We start from the raw sequence: 19,215 nt of genomic DNA, 5'->3' as shown, positions 1-19,215 counted from the left end.
AAACAAATATGAAAGCATAAATGATGTACGTCGCTTTGGATAAAAGCGTCTGCCAAATGAATGTAATGTAATGTAATGAATGACATTTTTTAAAAATTCTTTTTAAATTTTCACTTGAGTCTTGCTCGTCTGAAAATGGTCATTGACAACCCTCTCACACACACACAAAAAAACATGTACGCACACTCACATGCATGTGTATACATTTATATATTCAAATCTATTCAAAGTTTCAGACGAACACATTCAAAGGAAATGTTCCACAACCTATAAGAGGTCAGCATCAAATATGGAGGCGAGTTTCCTGATAATTTATAGCCAGCAGAGGGCGCTGTCAAACAAGCAGTCGGACCACCCTGTATCCTTCTTATTTAAAACCGGGGAAGTTAAGTGTGTGTGGGCAATGATTGGAGCTTGAATGGGTGACCTCTTAGTGAAAAAAAAGCTACTGTTCCAAAATAAACCCAAAGCTCCAGACAGCCTGGAGATAGGGGCAGTGTTCTGTAGAAAGTACGAATCTTCAGGTGAGACCTTGTCCTGGTGGATTAAATGGCTGGCTCAGTGTTGACCCCCGTGGTTCTCAGACTCAGTGCTGGATGACCCCCGTGTGTGTGTGTTGGTTTTCGTTGCAGCCAATCTCTTGCTAAATTAAGGTGGCTGAAAACATGTTTTAAGTGCTTTCATAATATTTTTCCTTAAACTTATTAACACGGCACAAATTAATGTGCAATTTGTACACACTTTCACCAGTTAGGAGCCTATTGATTCACCTCAGTCTTTAATCTTATCAGCTTATTTTACTTCCTTTTATGTATATATGGTACAATATAAGCACAATATGAATATGGGACTTGTATTCTTCATGGCCTGCATAGCTCCAAACATGAAAAGCATCTAATTAAGAACAATTAACAGCTTGTTAAAATTCTGGGATTGCAAGTACGGTTGGGACAACAACTGGCCCCTAGGGGGTCCCTCAGGACCAAGTTTGAGAACCCATAAAAGATCCCATGACCCTTACTGAAAGAGTGAGGATGTCAACCCTGTATCCTGATTAAGTTCTCACCAAATTCACCCCTAAATCTGACTAGGGTCAGAAACCCCAAGCATTCCTGTCCTCTTTGATTCCCCATCTCCTGCTGCTCCAAAAGGGGATTCTCATAGTTCTCAGTTCACCCACATGGTTAAATAAAGGATCAATAAATAAAGAAAGAAACAAACCCCACTGCAATAACTGCAATATGTACCCATATTTGGTAACACTATACCCAATAAAAATACTATATTTCATCTTGTAAATTTTTCTCATATATTTATGTTTTTATTGTTCTTCTTCTGTAGTTTTTTTTTTTTTACAGTAAAATGGAAAACAATTCAAACGGCACATGAACACACGTACGCCAGGGAGATCATAGAAGTGTCACACCTGCCATCTGAAATGGCAGTGTGCTTTGAATGTCTTCCTTTACGATATGCAGAATGGTAATGATTGTTCCAGAGATTGTGAGAGAATGTGAGAGTGCTTATCATATTGATTATGCTTTGAATGATCTGAGGGCCATATGTGGCCAGACGCTGGAAAGCCTCAAAAGAGGAAGTAATAGAGCAGCAGAAGTGATAGGACGGGGGCCAGAGAGATAACTGAAGGAACATCTGCTCAGGCAGGTGTTTTAGGAGTAGGGAGCAAGGGTACATGGTTGTGTGAATGTTTTTTTTTTTTTTGTCATTAGATCTTTGTGTGTATGGAGATACAGGACCAAAATTAAAAACACATAAATGTTTAAACTTCATATTAAACTTAATACTAGAGAATTTTTGTTTTGTTGCAAGGCTCCACCTTACAGAAAAAAACCTTCCAGTCTAAATTCTTGAGTTCCTCCACTCTGCCTTTTGTGGGCGAGGGGCCCCTTCATGAAAAATGTGACTTTGGGGCACTTCTGTGACCAGAATTTCTTTTATCTCTCTCTCTCTCTCTTTTCAAAGTGTTTCACAATAAAAAAATTTTTTAAATAATTGCAAAAAAAGAGAAAAAGACAAGCCAAGTTGGGCTGAATGGCCTGTTCTCATCCATCACTTTTTCTTATGTTCTAAAATGTTTTTAAATGTTCAGGGATGGCATTGTGTAGCTTGAGTTTCTTTGCCTATACCATCCTTTTCACATGTATAGAATGTGTGCCTGTACATATTTATACATCACTAAAGTTCTTCCCATGGTCCCAGAAATAATTCCACACCTATACAGGGCATCATTTCGTCTGTAAATATTTTTAAAAAGTATAAATGTTAACCATACACTCACGAAGGTAAAGGACACCAGACTTTGTCTCTAAAACATCAAGTGGCAAAATCTGTGGCTGTTGCTTGCTGGGTGCATTAAGTGTATTCCACACACATGTTCTGGATGTGTCCATATGTTATCTCTTTAGAAATGCACTGCTGAGCCTCCCCCCCTCCCCCCCGCACCCCCAATTTATGCTGTGTGGTTGTACCCACATGCCAGGGCAACCCCTTTCTGCAATGACACCGAAGCTACACTAAACTTAAAGGAGAGATATGTTTTATTCATCAGGCCAGACTTATGAGAAATCAGTTCTGAGGGGCTCTCGCTCCCCATGGCTTTCTGTGTTCCTTTTGTTATGTAAAACACAAAAACTGTATGTTTTACAAAAATGGTAATATGCTCAGTCTCCGAAGAAATGAAAAAATGAAAGTAGGATTCAGCTATGCTGGAAAAAGCACATTTGGGATTTGGGAAAAGCCTTGAACTGCCACCATAATTTGAAAAAATGAGAAGGCGAAACTAACAGTATTTGCCGCAAACAACAGCGTCACAAAAATCCCAAGAATATCAAATATACAGAAAACTAAGAAAATGTTCAGTTTAAAATTTTTCAGTGAGCTATAACTTTTGATGGAAAAATCACGAAACAGTACAAACGGTACAAAGCCACTTAGGCACATCTTAGAAAGATGTATAAAGCAGAACCCTTCCTCCTGCATCCCATTCAGCTGACAGCCATTATGCTAATTCTCTGTGGATCTTTCAAATTAGACGTTGGCTAAATTACACCCCCTCCCAAAGTCACATTGTATTAATGAATTGGAGTGTGTTTGACTAGACAGCTGACACAATGCATCCAATCTTTAAGAACAAAAGGAAAGTATTTATTGGGTTCACATTCGTACCACAAAAGCTGTGCGTTGCAATTTCTGATTACGACACGTTCTACAGTACAAGAAAATGGAATTTCAACTAGAATAAAACAAATGCTGCAAAAAAATGATCATTGAGGATGTGTCTGTATTAACATGAACTTAAACTTTAAGGTTCTACACACAGTGTCAGTTATCACTATCGTAGTTCAATCTGCTTGGTCTTTGTCAGGTGTCCGAGTGTTCGGTGATGAAATGGGAATGCTGTAGCTGTACCTGTGGCTGGCTTCTGCTGCCATAAGTGCCAACTCTGAAAAATCATTTCAATTTTTTTTTACAGCATTTCCTGTATTAATATTAATTTATTTTCATGTTTCCAAACTCTAATATGAAAATTCTGGGTGAAAGAGTTTGGAAAACTGTCTTTCCAGTTTCTCTCCAGTAGCTCTTTGCTCTCTATGATGTTCTCAAACTGATATAAAACCCAACAACTGGAGGGCCAGGTTCCATGTGTATGGGATCCTCCTGGTTGATAAGTAGCAATAATTACGATAGCAACAAAATATATATATATATATATCATAGATACTTTAAATCATGGTCATTTTAACAGTAACACGTCTTATAATAATCTGTAATAGCTGAAGTACAGCTTAAAGGTATTACACGGCCACATTTTAAACCTGGAATAAGCTGTTCATCGTCTCATCTGAGTCCATAGCCTGCTCTGCAAATTCTTTGGCACACCTGGAGTCCTGATAATTCCAGAATCTTCCTGACATGCCGGCCTTCATGCTCTCAGGCCAAAACACCCTGTGGGCCACATGTAAATCGATGTCGGATGACACCTGGGGGGGTCCAGCTTGCCAAAAAGGTTTTCTTCTGGCAACATGCCAATGGCCAACAGGAATAATCTTTGCAGAAATGGATGCATTAAACACTAATGGGTTGGTAAAGAGGCGGGGTCCAGGTCCTTCTTCAGTCCATGCGTCTCAGCACACATTTGAGAAATTTTCTTTGTTACCTGGAATTTCTTTAACACTGTCATTGTTTTATGAGACACATACTGTACCCACACAGCTGGTTTGAAACGTTCGGCATGGCTTTGCGATCAAGCCTCCTCTCTTCCTCTCAGCCTCAGCAGACGTGTTCTAAAACAGCAGCCCCCCCCCCCCCCCCTCGAAAAAAACAAAACTGATCCAGGAGCAGCTCACCCAGCACTAAGGCCTAACCCCAACGGCCGTGTGGAAGAAATCCCAAAACTGATCCAGGGTCAGCAGTTGAGGCCGGAACAGAACTGCCCCCCCAACCCCCCCCCCCCCCTCGCCTCAGCTGCACCCCTCGCAGCCGCACGCCAGGATGTAGCGGTAGGTGGCGGTGATGCGGGTACCGCCGGAGCAGCGCAGCCGCACGGCCTTCAGCTTGGAGGTGTGGGGGCGGCAGCAGAAGCAGGTGCTCTTGAAGGGCTGCTTCAGCAGCGAGCTGAAGGAGACCAGCGGGTCGGAGCGGGAGGTGCGGCCGCAGTGGCCCTCGCAGCGGGCCAGGAGCACCATCTGTGGGACCGGAGGGGAAAACGCCCATCAAAATGCGTGTCCGTGAAGCTACAACCATACACAACCAATACCGCACATGTCCATGAAGCTACAACCATACATGACCAATTCCACACATGTCCATGGAGCTACAACCATACACAACCAATTCCACACATATCCATGAACCTACCACACATCTCCATGAAGCTACAACCATACACATCATATTCCACACATGTCCATGAACCTACAACCATACACACTTTGCATGTATCATAATTTTGTCTGGGTATTGTGCAAATTGTTTCACTGTATTTGTCAAGGGAAGAAAAAATGTTATTGTGCTCAGGCCAAAAATAAAAAAAAGTGAAGAGTTCTTGACATGGGTGCGCAGAGCCAGGTGACTGCACAAGAGAAATAAAGATGCTGTCCGCACAAGATGACAATAAGACACTGAGGTCTGGCAAAAAATATATATATATATATTCATGGACTTGTGTACAGATAGCGCTCACGTGAGTGACTGAAGTAGAAAGATTTTTAAAAAAGGAAATGTTTTAGCCTCATGCTATCCTCAGAGTCGTGAGCTCTCTCCCTCTCTAAGCACGGGCACTGACACTAATGGGCAGAGGAAACAAAACCTGAGCGATCTGATCACCAAAGTCTGCAGACACAGAACCGCCATCTTAAATCCATCCCTTACTGCACTCATTTTCAACTGCGTCCTCTAATTCATGAACAGCATTGATTAAGGTTCAACCGTTACTTCTCAGATTAAAAATTACCAGAAGTAGACCACATTGAATTTACAATATAATAACACCGGGGGATAAGGAATATTTTTTTTTAATTTATGACGTCTTTAAATGTGCGATTCACCCATGGAGACACAAAGCTAAGCGTCTCAAAGTGGCCCGGAAATGAGCCTCTGCCCTCCTATCCCCTCTGTGAGTGCACTCTTGTCGTGTCTGTCGACTATCAGTCAGACGCGGGCTGTATCTCAGCCCCCGGTGCTCTGATGTCCGAATGGGCGGGGCTAACTGATTAAGATATCTGCATGAGGAAGCCAGACAAGTGCAGCTTCTGAGTCAACCATGTGAGATCGTCTACTTCAGCTAAGGGATACAACCAAGATAACATGTAATGGTGCATAAAGTCCAAAAACAAAGGGACACATTTGAAGGCATGTCAACACATATTGAATCTATGAAAAACTTTGTAGATGTATTACAGCTTTCAAAAATGATATACTTTTTAAAATACAAAATCACATATCACATTTCATTATTCTTCAAGGTCTCATATCCAGTAAAATGGACAGTACATAAAACTGCATAGATATGAATGGTGGAATAATTGAAATATTTACACGTTACATATATTTCACTTAAACAACAGGTATATCCTTCGCATTTTGGAACAGAGAGAGAGAGGTACAAGACCTCTCACACTGACTGCATTGGGGTAGGTAAGGTGAATACCCAGGAGAGGACATAGACGTAGAATACCCAGGAGAGGACATACACAGGGAATCCCCAGGGTAGGACATACAGGACATACACAGGGAATCCCCAGGGTAGGACATGTATGGAGAGAACAGCTGTGTGGCAGGTGTGGCTCCAGGCCTTCCATTGATAGGGCAGCTGGCAAGTGGACCTCATTGTGATAGGGCAGCTGGCAGGTGGACCTCGTTGTGATAGGGCAGCATGTGCAGCTTCATATGGAAGCCCTAAACTCATTCCCACATGGAAGATCCTTGTGAAGGGCCCCTTCAGACAATTCACATTTAACATGGATTTCTATTTGAAAGCCAGAATCGATGTTACGTTCTCTTCACATTAGTATCGGAAAAATTAAATGCTAAGTTTGAAACGTCACGTATAGATACAGAAATGCGCAGGAAATCAAACCAAACACTGAATTCAAAATTTTTTTTTATTGGAATGCCCAATCATGCTCAGGCAGCAACACTCTTAGCTCCTTCTATTCAGAAGGGCCCAAGACAAGCACGTGCTATCCTCCAAAGTAGATGATGTTACCACTTTGACAAATCGGGCCTGCGCAGGCATGAGTCAGTGGAAGAATGAGGTCACCAATGGAGGTTGCTGGCACAATGGGACATTGTCATCCCAGCCAGCTGAAACCCTCCCTGCCTGGGCAATGCCAGCACCGATTGCACCGATTTGCCCTGTGGAGCAGCCAGCCAGCCACGGTCGGCACTGGCACAGTCCACGTTCAATACCAGACCATGGGGTCCATCCATGCGCTGGAAAAGTCTATTAACAGGATGAGCCACCTAACAGCCCTCAGACAAATGCTTTTGACACTTGTCTTCTAGAAATGCGTTGCGGTGCCTTTTTGAATTGAGAAGTTGTGTTGTACTGGAACAGCAGCAGGCTGGTGTTTGGGACTATAGGCTAATTTGTGAGAGATTGTGAAGTTCCAGCTTAGAGGGTGTTATCATTATCCAGTTCAGCTTGAGACTTCATCCAAAATACTATAAAAAAAACCAAACAAAGTCTTCAAAGGGCCCCATATTTATCTTAGGTGAAAGCACCCGCCAAATTAACAGTGAGTTCAAACTCTCACAGCAGTATCTTTCAAAATAATTGTGATGGAAATGTCTGAGATGTCCCAGAAGTACTCCTCTCAGGCACGGTGATGCTCGAGGCGCACAAGGAAGTTATCAGTCGCAGACGCAAGCCTTTTCACCGTCCAACTCGCGTCATTCTGTTCATTGCCAGTTGCCCTAATTGAAACAGACACCAAATATCTGCATGTCTAATGTTTGGAGAAGGGAACCTAGATAGGCTGGAAGACGTTTGCCAACTCTTCATTCGGTTGACAGGGAGAGGGGTTGAAAACACAGCCCAGCAAATGTCTGCTATCTAATGATGGGCCCCAACTGGGAGAGACAGGGATTCTGGGAAATGGGCTGCCACACACACACACACACACACACGGCTCTCCCTAGTGGGCCACAGGTGAACTGAGGTCAAGTTCCAACTTCCACTGACATGCATTCTCCTTTTAGAGCAGCCTGATTCCTACAAGACACATACACAGTGTTAAATTAACTCTCACAGAGCACATTCGACTACATGCGGACCAGGGACCGTATGTGCCCCGCAAGAGTTGATTTAACACAGAACATTTCACTGTGTGATATTGTGGATATGGCGAAGGACATTAATTACAATGGCCATACTACAGTGCGCTGGGCCAAAGCTATTAGGCAGGTACCTCTGTTCTCAGAGGAGGATTATTTTCGAGGACAGCAGGCCTTGCGGTCACTATGGTCTGCCAGGGTGCTGTTGGAAACAGAACTAGAGGTCATGAGGCGGGAATCGTGAACCGGTGGTGAAAATAAATAAAAACTGACTCTTGTCTGGAAGAGACCTGGCTGGACTGATAAAGAAAATATACACAAATCTGCCTGGAGAATTGGCTTGCTGCATTAAACAGCTTGTTAGAAGCCAGGTTGGGGGCTTATGATGTGCTGCTTCCTGGCAGGTGGTGACCTCTTGTGCGGTTGCTGTTCTCAGCGAGCCACATGGGAACAGGTCTGTGGTTCAGAGTACGAACATCTGTCCGGGGTCTCATTAGGACAGAAGATCGGAAATATGTATTTCCTTCAAATAGGTAAAAAAAGACAAAACACCTGTGCATAAATTAGAACCGACTTCACAAAACACCAAATTTTTTTTTTTGTCTACTGAAGTAAGATGCAGTATGCTCTCTTCCAATGAAGACAGCACATGGTCCACTGGAATCTCAATATGCTACACATAAGTCACCAGACATTGAATCACAGACAACAATTTAAGATAATTATCCAAACACACCTTCATCTACAAAATGGTGATACTTAGTGAACAACCTCAACATGATAACGTGCTATAAGCAAGAGCAACGTTACTTTTCTCTTCAAGCAAAATGGAATGGGATAGAAAGGTGTGCATTGTCTTCACAGAAGAAAGCAAACCTTTCAATGCTCTCAGAAGGAATGGCAATATGTCTGCGGTGCTGTGATAAAGTATTCCCAGCTCCACGAAAACATGAAGCAAGGAGAACATTTTCCCAGAGCAGGTTTTTCCGCCTGAGGACATGGTGTTTGGAAGTGAGAGTGGAAGTGAGTGGACCTGGTGCCATCTTACCTTGGAGTTGCACTTGTAGATGGGATGGGTGATGGTCTCCACAAAGTGGTGCCTGATGCACCTGTCTGGGTCAGAGTCGCCCAGGTGTCCACTCTCAGCTTTACTGGTCGCACCTTGCAGCATGGCCAGCAGGGGGCAGATGACCAACAGAAGCATGGCTCCAGGTTGTCTCAGGGAGCCCGGGGTCTTCATGTTGACTCTGCTTGGGGTGTACTGAGAAGGAAGCGGCTCGCTTCCACTTTGCTAACAGGCAGGCAGCCCCCCTCCTCCCAAACTCCTTTTCACAGAAGGCTGTGAACAGCGCTGCTCGCACCCCCGGATCTCACGCTGAGGAACGGGAAGGTACGGGAGGTCCCAGCAGCAAACGCCTCCATCTTTTCTGGTTCCCCATCTGCCTCGACCTGCCAAAGAGGAAACGAGGTAGATTAGTCACGGTGAACGTATCAGTAAGGTAATCCGAAGGTCCTTCGTTTAATGCGAACAGCGACAAACGTTATAAAATAGGATCGGGACATCGGGTAACGATTTGAATGTTGCGGCTGATTCGCTGTTTTGTTTTGTTTTGTTTTTTTCCCGTCTTGTACTGGAGCGGAGACGGGACTTTCCTTTCTCAGAAGTGAAAGAGCACGGAGCAGGTGAGGCCAGGTGCGGGACTGGAACATTCCTGAGGAGGCGTGTGAGTGAGAACGCGCTGTTTGGCGCGGGACCGGAGTGCGCGCCTGCCAGTCGGTTGAGGTGACGGCTCCTGGGTCTCAGACAGAGAAGTGGCAGGCGTGCTGGTTAGTCTAGCGATCCCCGAGGAAAACGCAATGTTTTCCTTACACAAACGAGAAACCAAATACGTTAATATATAGCCCGGAGCAAAACTTTTCCCCAGAAACTAATGTTTCATTTAAAGAAATAGGTCTCTGCGCAAGTTCTCACACAACGGTAAATCAGCTGTCGGCCGGAGTTTAGCTAAGTATGCTATATACATTTACTGTCCTCCTGACAATGGTAGCTGTGCAGGCTTTTTTTCAAGGCATAGCAGTAAAACTCACTTACATTCAGTTGCTAATAAGCTTTCTGCAGCTTAGGAAAGACAGAGCAGTAGCCTGCAACACTGAAACTCCAAATGTAACTGGACCAAAATAAAAAAGCAATGGCTGATCTGTTTGATATTATTTCTAAAAATAATAATAATAATTAAATTAAAATCTGCATGTTTATAATTTCCTTTCATTTTGTAAAAATCAACTTGAATTCCCCAATTTGTGCTAAAGCCCCAGTACATGAAGTTTATTTGAAACTCTCCTCTAATATCTTGCTTTTGAGAAGGAATCATTTAACCTCAACATTCCTTGCCTTGTAAGTGTAAAACGTAAGTATCTGTTTGCCTGTTAAAATAAATAATTCATTTTAGGCGAATGAGGCAGCATATTGGAGTCTTTGTACAAGCAGACAACCTTTCAGTGTTGCTTATTGTCAGGCGTAATAAAAAGGCACGCACAGGCATGGGAAGCACTGGTGCTGGCTGAGCATCACTGACAGTGTTTCTGTTCTGAGCCAGTGCCGATGACAGATAACGACAAAACAAATGATCCTCTAATGAGGTTGCGCAGAGATCCCGGCCTGCAAGGTGGTTTGGGAGTTCTTCATGTACGACGCAAACAGACACTCTGGGAGTTCCAACATCATTACAGGATCACGCAGCCAGGGCAACTGAGCTTTTTTAGAATGGGTTCCCAGTCCCAGAGAGGAGGATTGTGGTCCAGCTAGACTGATCTACCAGTCGTGTCATGTGCTAGGCCTGGCATGTAGTCCACTTATGTTTGACTGGCTGAAGACGGCACGGTAGGGCAGTGGGTAGCACTGTTGCCTCCCAGTCAGAAGGTCTCCTGTTCGAATCCCGTCCAGTACCTTGCTGTGTGGAGTTTATATGTTCTCCTCAAGTTCGTGAGGGTTTCCGCTGGGCACTTACAGATAGGCTTACAGGCATTTAGCAGACGCTCTTATCCAGAGCTTTTTTACATAGCATTTCACATTATATCCATTTATACAGCTGGATATATACTGAAGCTCAAGGGTACAACGGCAGTGTCCTACCCGGGAATCGAACCTGCGACCTTTCGGTTACAAGTCTAGTTCCTTACCCACTGTGCTACACTCCGTCCTTACAGAGAGGTATGTGCGTGCAAATGAATGGTGTGTGTAAATACACATATCTGTAAAACTTTGATCAGCTTGCTACAGAATTACTAGAATTATTAGTGGACAAAAGAGTATACAGTATGAAGACAATATGTTTAAAAAAGGCTTTCAGCTAATCCCCTAGAAACAGCGCTGTACTTCTGTTACTTTTACTAGCAGTTTTTATGTTTTGGGGATGGTTGAATAAAAAGTGTTGGCAGTCAAACTTTTACAAAGACACAAGTCATGCTTCTGGAATTTGAGAGAACTCCAAGCTGAGTGATGTTTAACAGTTTGACATCTCATCAACAATTTTCACGAAGCAAGGCTATGATCTCGGTCGGTCCAAGCGAGCTCGGCACAAACACAGAAACATGTGGTGTAGCGTGTAGTGTGAGAATATTACTGAATGTGTAAAACGATGATCGTGAGATGATCCGACAGTTCAAACTAAATCTTCATTTTTCACTTGGAAATGTATTGGCAACAAAACGTCGATGTCTGGCATTTCATTTAAGACGATCGTTGTATTTTGCACTCGACTGACTGACAGGTTTTTGTAAGTGAATGGAGGTCCAATACGGTCTTGTTACTCAGTCGTTAGTGCCCTTGTGATTAAGATAATATATTAGATAGAGGCCGCATTGTAAGGCAAATTCTGAAGTCACTTTTGATCTTTGATTAAAACTCAACAATGTGGAAAGCAATTGACTTGTCCCGGCTCCCAGGGAGAATCAGCCCGTTAAACAAGCCGTCATTTGTGCCGGACAGTCGGTCGCGTTCCAGCGCACCTCTGAGCGGCGTTGAGTCACTGAACACTTTCCGGCGGTTTCTCCTCCCCCTGGCTGCGATAGCCGTGGCGGGACAGACGCTCAACGTGGAGGCCCCAGGAATGGTGTGTCCCCCTGACAGAGCCACGGTGGAAACAGAGATGGGGGGGTTGGGGGGGGGGGGGTTTGATTGTGCCTGATCCCGCCCCCCCCCCTCCCCCAGAAGCAGGGCTGACTGGGAAGGGGCCTAGCCGTCTGTGTCATCGGGTCTGTGAAATTCTGCCGCGTGTCAATGCTCTGAGCTGTCCATGCAGCTCTGGTTAGAATATGGCACTCCTCATCTCACTGAGCTCTAGCGAGCCAAGGGCTTCGTCATGCATTAACCCGTTAGCGACCACAGAACCGTGTGCGCGTGTGTGTGTGTGTGTGTGTATATATATTCTGTGTATGAAAACATGACGGGTCAATACCTGAATTTTTCAGGTCGTGAATTTGGTTTTAGAATAGGGTTGTCGCACCCCTTCAGAACCGAACCGACACTGTGCTTGAACGTAACAGGATGAATATCAGGGCATTGGTGTATGTAAACATAGCCAATGTAGCGATATCCATCAGGAACTCAAACATCAACGGACTGTGAACTGCCTTTAAGAGTGCAGAACAGGAGCTCCAGTTCCATCTGCTCTCAATACTACAGTGCATCACAACACATGCTCCTCTTAAGCCAAAGGGTTTATTCCACTGAGCTGATAGCAAGCACTGAAGCAGGGTCTTGTGTTCCGGTGCTGACCTTCGTAAAGCATGCAACATGCTTTGGAGCACATAGAGCCTGCGTGCGTTGAGGGATTGTATGGGTATTGGTCATCTACCGCTGAGAAGTGCTCCAGGTCTAGCTTTTGAAACTGCTATGCTGACAACAGCCCATCACTGGGTGTAGCACTGCACGTGGAGAATCTGTGCAGCACTGCTTCCCTGCACCAGTGTGCCTCCTGTCCCAGGGCTGTGGAGGCCATGTCTCTGCTTCTGTTTCCTTGAACGCAACATCGATTCACAAGTATTTAATAAGCCAAGGGGAGAATTCCTGCAGGGGTAACGCATCACCGTAGCCTGCCCCCAGCCCCCCCCACCCCCCCACCCCACCCCCACCCACCCAAAAACCCACCCACCCACCGTGTGCCAACGCCATGCACCAGCGCCTACCCTACAGCAGGGATAAGCCCGCCACTAAATATATCCCCTGCCACAAAGCTAAAACCAACACTGTGGATTTGAGGGTTGCCCACAGCCAATGACAGCTGACCTGACCCAGCCAGAGCTAAGCTAATGTTAGCTTTACAATTCCTGCTTCTGAGAAAAGGGGGCAGGCGGTTCGATCTGCTCTGGAGGGCGAAAGGTCCTCGCACCCTTCGGCAGCCAGCGGTCCAGACGCATTGATATCCCGTGTTTCGCTCAGGCGTCTCCAGATTCTCTTGCGGATCACCGAGTGAGACGGCCGCGGCATTTGTCGTGCGGGAAGAATGTTCGCTCCTCGTAAAAAGCACCCTGGTGACGAAACGTTAAATACGAGAAGAACAAAGGCACTCAGAGGCAGCCTGAACGGCTAGGCTGATTTCACCGCCTCTGCTTGTGCATGGAAAGTCACGCAATGCCCTCCAACTGCAGGAGTACCATTCGGTACTACTGTTCACCAGGGGTCTCTTCTCTGCACCCTGACTCCCGGTCTGTTTGGTGAGAGGGCTCCGCGCTCATCTCACTGCCCTACCTACTGGACCGCCAAATGCACACCACCATTGCTTGCACGTGCCATTTAGCATTTAAAGTGTGAGATAAATCAATTTTGTGACTGAAAGCAATGAAGTTCTAGAACATTGACTTTCAGAATGCTGAAAATGCATTAAAAAAACATAGCCTACTCTTAAAGGCTTAGCCTAACCCCAGGACCCTGCTCACAAATACACTCCCTGCAGTGCCCACCTTCTAATGAGTCTGTCTGCTCATGTCTAATGCTGATTAATACCTACAATATCAAGATTGTTATGCAATAAACACTTATTGTTTGTATTTTATGTACTTACACAGTAAGTAGTCCAGTGACAAGTGATGTGGTACATTCAACATATCCACGTTACAAGATATCCATGATAGTACACTTGAAATATCAAGACCATTTCTCGCCTTTAGAAAGCCCTTTAAAACCTCCCAATGAGCGGACACAAGCACGATCTCAAATCAAGCTGAAATGGTCCCAGTCTGTCTGTGGATGAACAGACAAACGCTGCCGGAATTTGCCGGCAGTGGCTGTGATGTCAGGAACGGCACGTCACACCACGAGCCACGAGCCACGAGCCACGAGCAAACAGGCACAGTGACTTCCGGTTCTGGGCTCAGCGCTGGCCACGCTGCAGGATCCCTGTCAACTCGACATTAGCAGCGGCAGGTCTTACCTTCTCCCGGGCTGTAGATGTGAGGTAATCCAGCATCGGCATCAAATGGAGCTGAGTTTCTCCAACAATTCACTTTTTGTCTCCCCCCACCCCCTCCCCCCAAACTCTCTCTCTCTCTCTTTCTCTCTCTCTCTCTCACACACACACACACACGCAGTGGTTGTGTGAGAGCTGTCGCTCTCCCCCCCTCAGCCTCCCACTCCTCTCTCGCCCCTCCCTCCTGACGTTTTTTTTTTTTCCCCTTCCCGAGGAATAACTAGATAAAGAGCTGTGCGTTTGAGGATCAGTGTCAGATGTGGAACGTGACACACTAAGCCCTATATTCCCGAGAGGAGGAACACGCGTTCACACAGACCGTCCCACAGAAGCAAACGTGTACAGACACACACACACCCAAAAAAAAAAAAAAAGAAAATAGGTGAAATCTGGCATACATGAGCCAAAAGTCTAACCCTTTTTACAATGTGAGGGTTGTAAAACTGTTAACGAAATGAGTTAATTTAAAAAAATAAATGGCCCTCCAGTCTTATTGCAGATTGCTAGAACAGTGTAAGTCTGTAGGATAATTGGCATTTTTAGAAAGATATCTCGCATGAAATGTGTTTCTTTAATGGTTTAACTTCTTCCATGTTTTTATTTTTTATGAAGTACGAGGGAGTATACTTAACTCCCTGTTATAACACCCTGAATTGTTTCTCATAGTTTGAGAAAAGCTCATCCATTAAAAATAACAAAGACAAGTAGCAAGTTAAATGCAATTTGCACATTCAAAAACTAGTGATCATCATACAGAGGTTCTGTGCTTTTGTTTGCACAGAATGACTGGTGATGTTTTTCTCGTAGTTGAATCTTTAATATTCAGTGAGAAGAAATTACAAATTAATTTTACATAGAGAAAAACTTTAAAAAGTGAGGAATTATTGATTTTCACGAAGGAATGGTGCATTGTTTATTTTTAAAGGAGAGACATGCACACCCTCAAAAGCAGCTGCAGCCAGTCGGAAATTAATTAGTCATTTTCAATGAGTCATGACCATAGATCTGAACATGCCATTCATTATAACTTAGTGTGACCAAGAAAAAGTCAACGTTAGATTGCTGCAAACACTGGCGCTGGCCACAAGTGTGTAATCTTCTAATTGAAGTGTAGATTTCATCCTAGAGAGAATACAAGGTATGAAGTTATCAGATCATCAGATTCCTCAGCCTTTAGAAGCCAGGTGGACTTAAGCAGGTAGAAATTCTTTCAACAGCAGCCATGCAGATACAGAAAAAATTTTAGTACAGAGGAACAAAAAAAAAAGAAAAAAAAGAAGCTAATTAAATCATATCTCCACATTACAAACCAGTATGCCAACAAAGCATTCGGTGTGCGTATGTTTTATAAAGCTGAAATTATAATTTATTATGTAGACATGCTGGCAAAAAAATGTTTAAAATCTCCGAGGAAATGAAGGACAGGGCCGGTCAAACTAAGTGAGGCTTAGGGGGTCAGCAGTTCACTCAGCACAATTACCTGCGAGACCCGGTCTGACCCCTGAGGATCCTGACCTCTCGTCCCCTCCCCACCTTCAGACAGCAGGGATTTACTGCCAGCGACAGCTGAGGGGAAAACTTCAGATTCGAAGGTTCAGTGCTCTCTGGATGAGTGCATGCAGCCAGACCTTTGTTTCCATGTAGAATGGTCGAGATTTATAAATTCTGTTAAGAATACGCCGTCCCGTGTTCTGTCACGTTCCGTGGCGTTCGATGCCATCTGCCAGTGACGGCACACCCTTTACGGACAAATCGGCAAGAGAGGTTTCACACGAATCGACCTCTTAACCGCACCTTAGACCTCATACATTACATGAGGCAAACAATGCATTATACATAGGTCCAAAGCAAAGATGAACAAATTGACAGTGACATGATCCTGCTCATCATTAAGGAGAACAGCGTTGGGCACCATCAGAACTGCTGCTCATCATTAAGGAGAACAGCGTTGGGCACCGTCAGAACTCCTGCTCATCATTAAGGAGAACAGCATTGGGCACTGGCAGAACTGCTGTTCGTCTATAAGGAGAACAGCATCAGGCTCCATCAGAACTGCTGCTCATCATTAAGGAGAACAGCATTGGGCACCGTCAGAACTGCTGTTCATCTATAAGGAGAACAGCATCAGGCATTGGCAAAACTGCTGGTCATCATTAAGGAGAACAGCATCAGGCACCATCAGAACTGCTGTCCATCATTAAGGAGAATAGCATTATGCACCAGCAGAACTGCTGCTCCTACAACAGCCTCAGGATTGGACAGGAACCTTGTTGACACAATAATAATCCACTGAAGGCTTACACAAATCTACATCCCTTTGTCATATCAATAATCTATTTTTCCATTGAGTATGATGGCAATTTTTTCTGGGTTTTTTTCTTACCAGCCAGGTTCAGTACGGCAGGAATGCTTCAGGGCATGAGAAGCTGGATCACATGGTACAGTTAAGGAGCAGGCCCACTGCATTAGGTCTGAAGGGTCACAGCCACATATGCAAGACTGATTTCAAGCCCTATTTCCAGCTACACAAAATAAGAGAAAGGAGCTCATAATTTTATAGGATTAATATCTGATGGAAAGCCCACCCCCCCCAAAAAAAAGTCTCACCTTGTTCCAGACTGAGCTCCGCTGGGAACTAGAATCTCTATGAAAATAGTTCAATTGTTCCAATTTACAGCCGGTATAGAATAACTTTATTTTACCACCTAAAATTACGTCTCGCCTGCACCTTGCCAAAAACAACAGCACATTGATTACTGTACCAGGTTTTAGGCTGCGAGGTCTCAGCAGAGAATTTTGAATTTTCTTTTTTTTTTTGGGAACAAATGCTTCGGCTGTTTTCACAGTGGGAAACGGAGGATAATATTCAAACACCGATGCCTGAAATGGGAGAGAAATTGAAACTGATAATCTCCTGAGTAAACAGACTTCACTCCTTGGTGGCTGTGAGAAGGGAATTGTGGGAAAACCGTGTGGAAATGAACTGCTTCTGCATGCGCGGGTCTGACCTCATAAAGCAAAGCATTTGAATGATGGACACTGCCCTTGTGCTCAATCTTTCTTCAGGCAGCGTGAAAGAGAAAATAAACAAGACCAGCTTCATTCATTTGCTCACAATGTCAAATTCAATCAAATGAATGCAAAATTCCACCAGACGTGCTCTTCCAGATTTTGTAATACATAGACATATATGACAAAAATACATTTTCAATTGCCAGCAGCGATAAAACATGTATTTTTTTCACTTTACACTGATAACAGATTTTCTTTACCATAGTTGCACACTAGAAATGCACCTTTGGTCTGAAGCTAACGTCAATGTTTTTCCATGCCCGATTACAAAGTACATCCACGCAAGTGAAACGCGTTGCACCTGTGAAATAATTCCACCATAATAATCTGTGATAAACTAGGCAGCGGTTTATCTGAAGATCGCGTTTCTCTTTGAACAGGCTGTAGTCTCTCCCCCCCGCCCCCCCCCGGGTTCAGTAGCTGCGCTTGGCAGTGCGTGCTGGAAATCTGCTGTGAGGCGTAGTCATTTCGGGTCGGATTTCAGCAGATAGAAATATTTATTGAGACAAACATTAAAATAATGGGGGGGGGGGGAAACATTGGATTGTCTGGAGCTGTCAGTTGTGGCCAAAGGAAAGTAAAAAACCCCTTTGATGCAAATTCATGTGCAAAATGTTCTCTCAACGCTCACGATTGAGATATCAAGTCAGTGCGTTATCTGGTGGCCAAGCTGGGAAACCAAATCTTCAGCCCATAAAACACAGAGAAATACTGACTGCTGTTCCCTGTGATAGCATCTTCAGGAACAAAGGCGGGTGCTGGAATTAAATATAACAAATATTTACGCAAAAAAAAAAAAAGGTTTTTTTTGCCAGCCATGGTTCGTACTTCCAACACCACTGGGATCATTTCACCGCAGATCTTTAAAGCGCTCAGACTTTTACCACCTCTCCCTGCGTATCAGCTTTTATTACGCCCCAGGACCCAACTGAACAACAATTAAACATGAACCAGACTATTAAAAACCATTTAAAAGGTAAGGTTTCCCACAGCCTGAGCAGAGATGGGGAAAAATATGTGAAACTGATGGATATGATTTGCAGGATATTATAGCCGTAGGTAAATATAAACAGGCCGGGCCCGTGTGGTGATCTGATCTGTTATGGATATATTGGCTGGAAAAGCCTGGTAACGGCAGCACATTCGGGTGGCAGCAGTAGCGGGACAGTCGGGCCCACTGGGTCTTCACACCCCCCCCCCCTTACCTCTAAGAGAGGCATAAAAGGCCCGAAATGCTACCCGGCTCCACGGACGTCACTCCCTGAGCCGCGGACCAGGGGCGGGAGGCTCGGGAGGCTAATATTTTAGTAAGTGTGAAGGCTAAGAATGAAGATGATAATGCCCGTATGATGTAATGTGCTCTTTCTGTGCCGGTGAGGAATCAGGGCTTGATTACTGATGGGGGGCGGTGGGGGGGGGGGGGCGGGGGGGGGGGGCGGTGGCTCTGATTACACCATGCGGTGCGGGGACTTATTTTTACACGCTGCACCATCTTAGCCATTTGACAATAGAATTAGGTGTGACATCAGATATTGGATTGTGTCCGGTTTAGGGCGAAAATGACGGGAACTGTGGGCCTTGACAGATTGTTCCCATAAATAAGCAAACAGAAACACGTTGCATCTACTCACAGCTTCTACCAAATAAATAAACTGAAGCTAACACGAAGCGTAGCGTGACCCTACTGTTGCTTCAAGAACAGCACTTTCTGCTCCAAGTTACTGTGTGTACGTGTGTGTGTGTTTGTGTGTGCGTGTGTGTGAGAGTGTGTGTGTGTGTGCTTCTCATGTGTACAACTTTTGATCAATTAGCATAGTACTACTTCACATGGATATGAAACGGATTTATGCGAGGGACAGAAGAACACGCGATAACACAC

At 44.5% G+C, this 19,215-nt stretch overlaps 1 protein-coding gene across 1 annotated transcript; it reads right to left on the bottom strand.

Annotated features, from left to right (window-relative positions):
• Nucleotides 1-4,481: 4,481 nt before the first annotated feature.
• On the bottom strand, nt 4,482-14,314 carry LOC118214511 (norrin-like). Its single transcript, XM_035394513.1, has 3 exons — nt 14,229-14,314; nt 8,846-9,246; nt 4,482-4,706 (listed from the first exon to the last, which is right to left on the bottom strand). The coding sequence occupies exons 2-3, from the start codon at nt 9,035-9,037 to the stop codon at nt 4,482-4,484; spliced, it is 417 nt and encodes a 138-aa protein (XP_035250404.1). The 5' UTR covers nt 9,038-9,246; nt 14,229-14,314.
• Between the last annotated feature and the right edge of the window lie 4,901 nt (nt 14,315-19,215).

This window comes from Anguilla anguilla, chromosome 15 (genome assembly GCF_013347855.1).
Source record: "Anguilla anguilla isolate fAngAng1 chromosome 15, fAngAng1.pri, whole genome shotgun sequence".
Lineage (NCBI taxonomy): Eukaryota > Metazoa > Chordata > Actinopteri > Anguilliformes > Anguillidae > Anguilla > Anguilla anguilla.
Note: the sequence above shows the minus strand (reverse complement) of the source record. Positions and strands in the feature narration are given on the sequence as shown.

Coding starts and splice junctions, on each gene's coding strand:
- LOC118214511 (XM_035394513.1), bottom strand. CDS start 9,037: ATGAAGACCCCGGGCTCCCTGAGACAACCTGGAGCCATGCTTCTGTTG. Junction 4,707..8,845: donor TCTACAAGTGCAACTCCAAG/GTAAGATGGCAC, acceptor CCGGTCCCACAG/ATGGTGCTCCTGGCCCGCTG.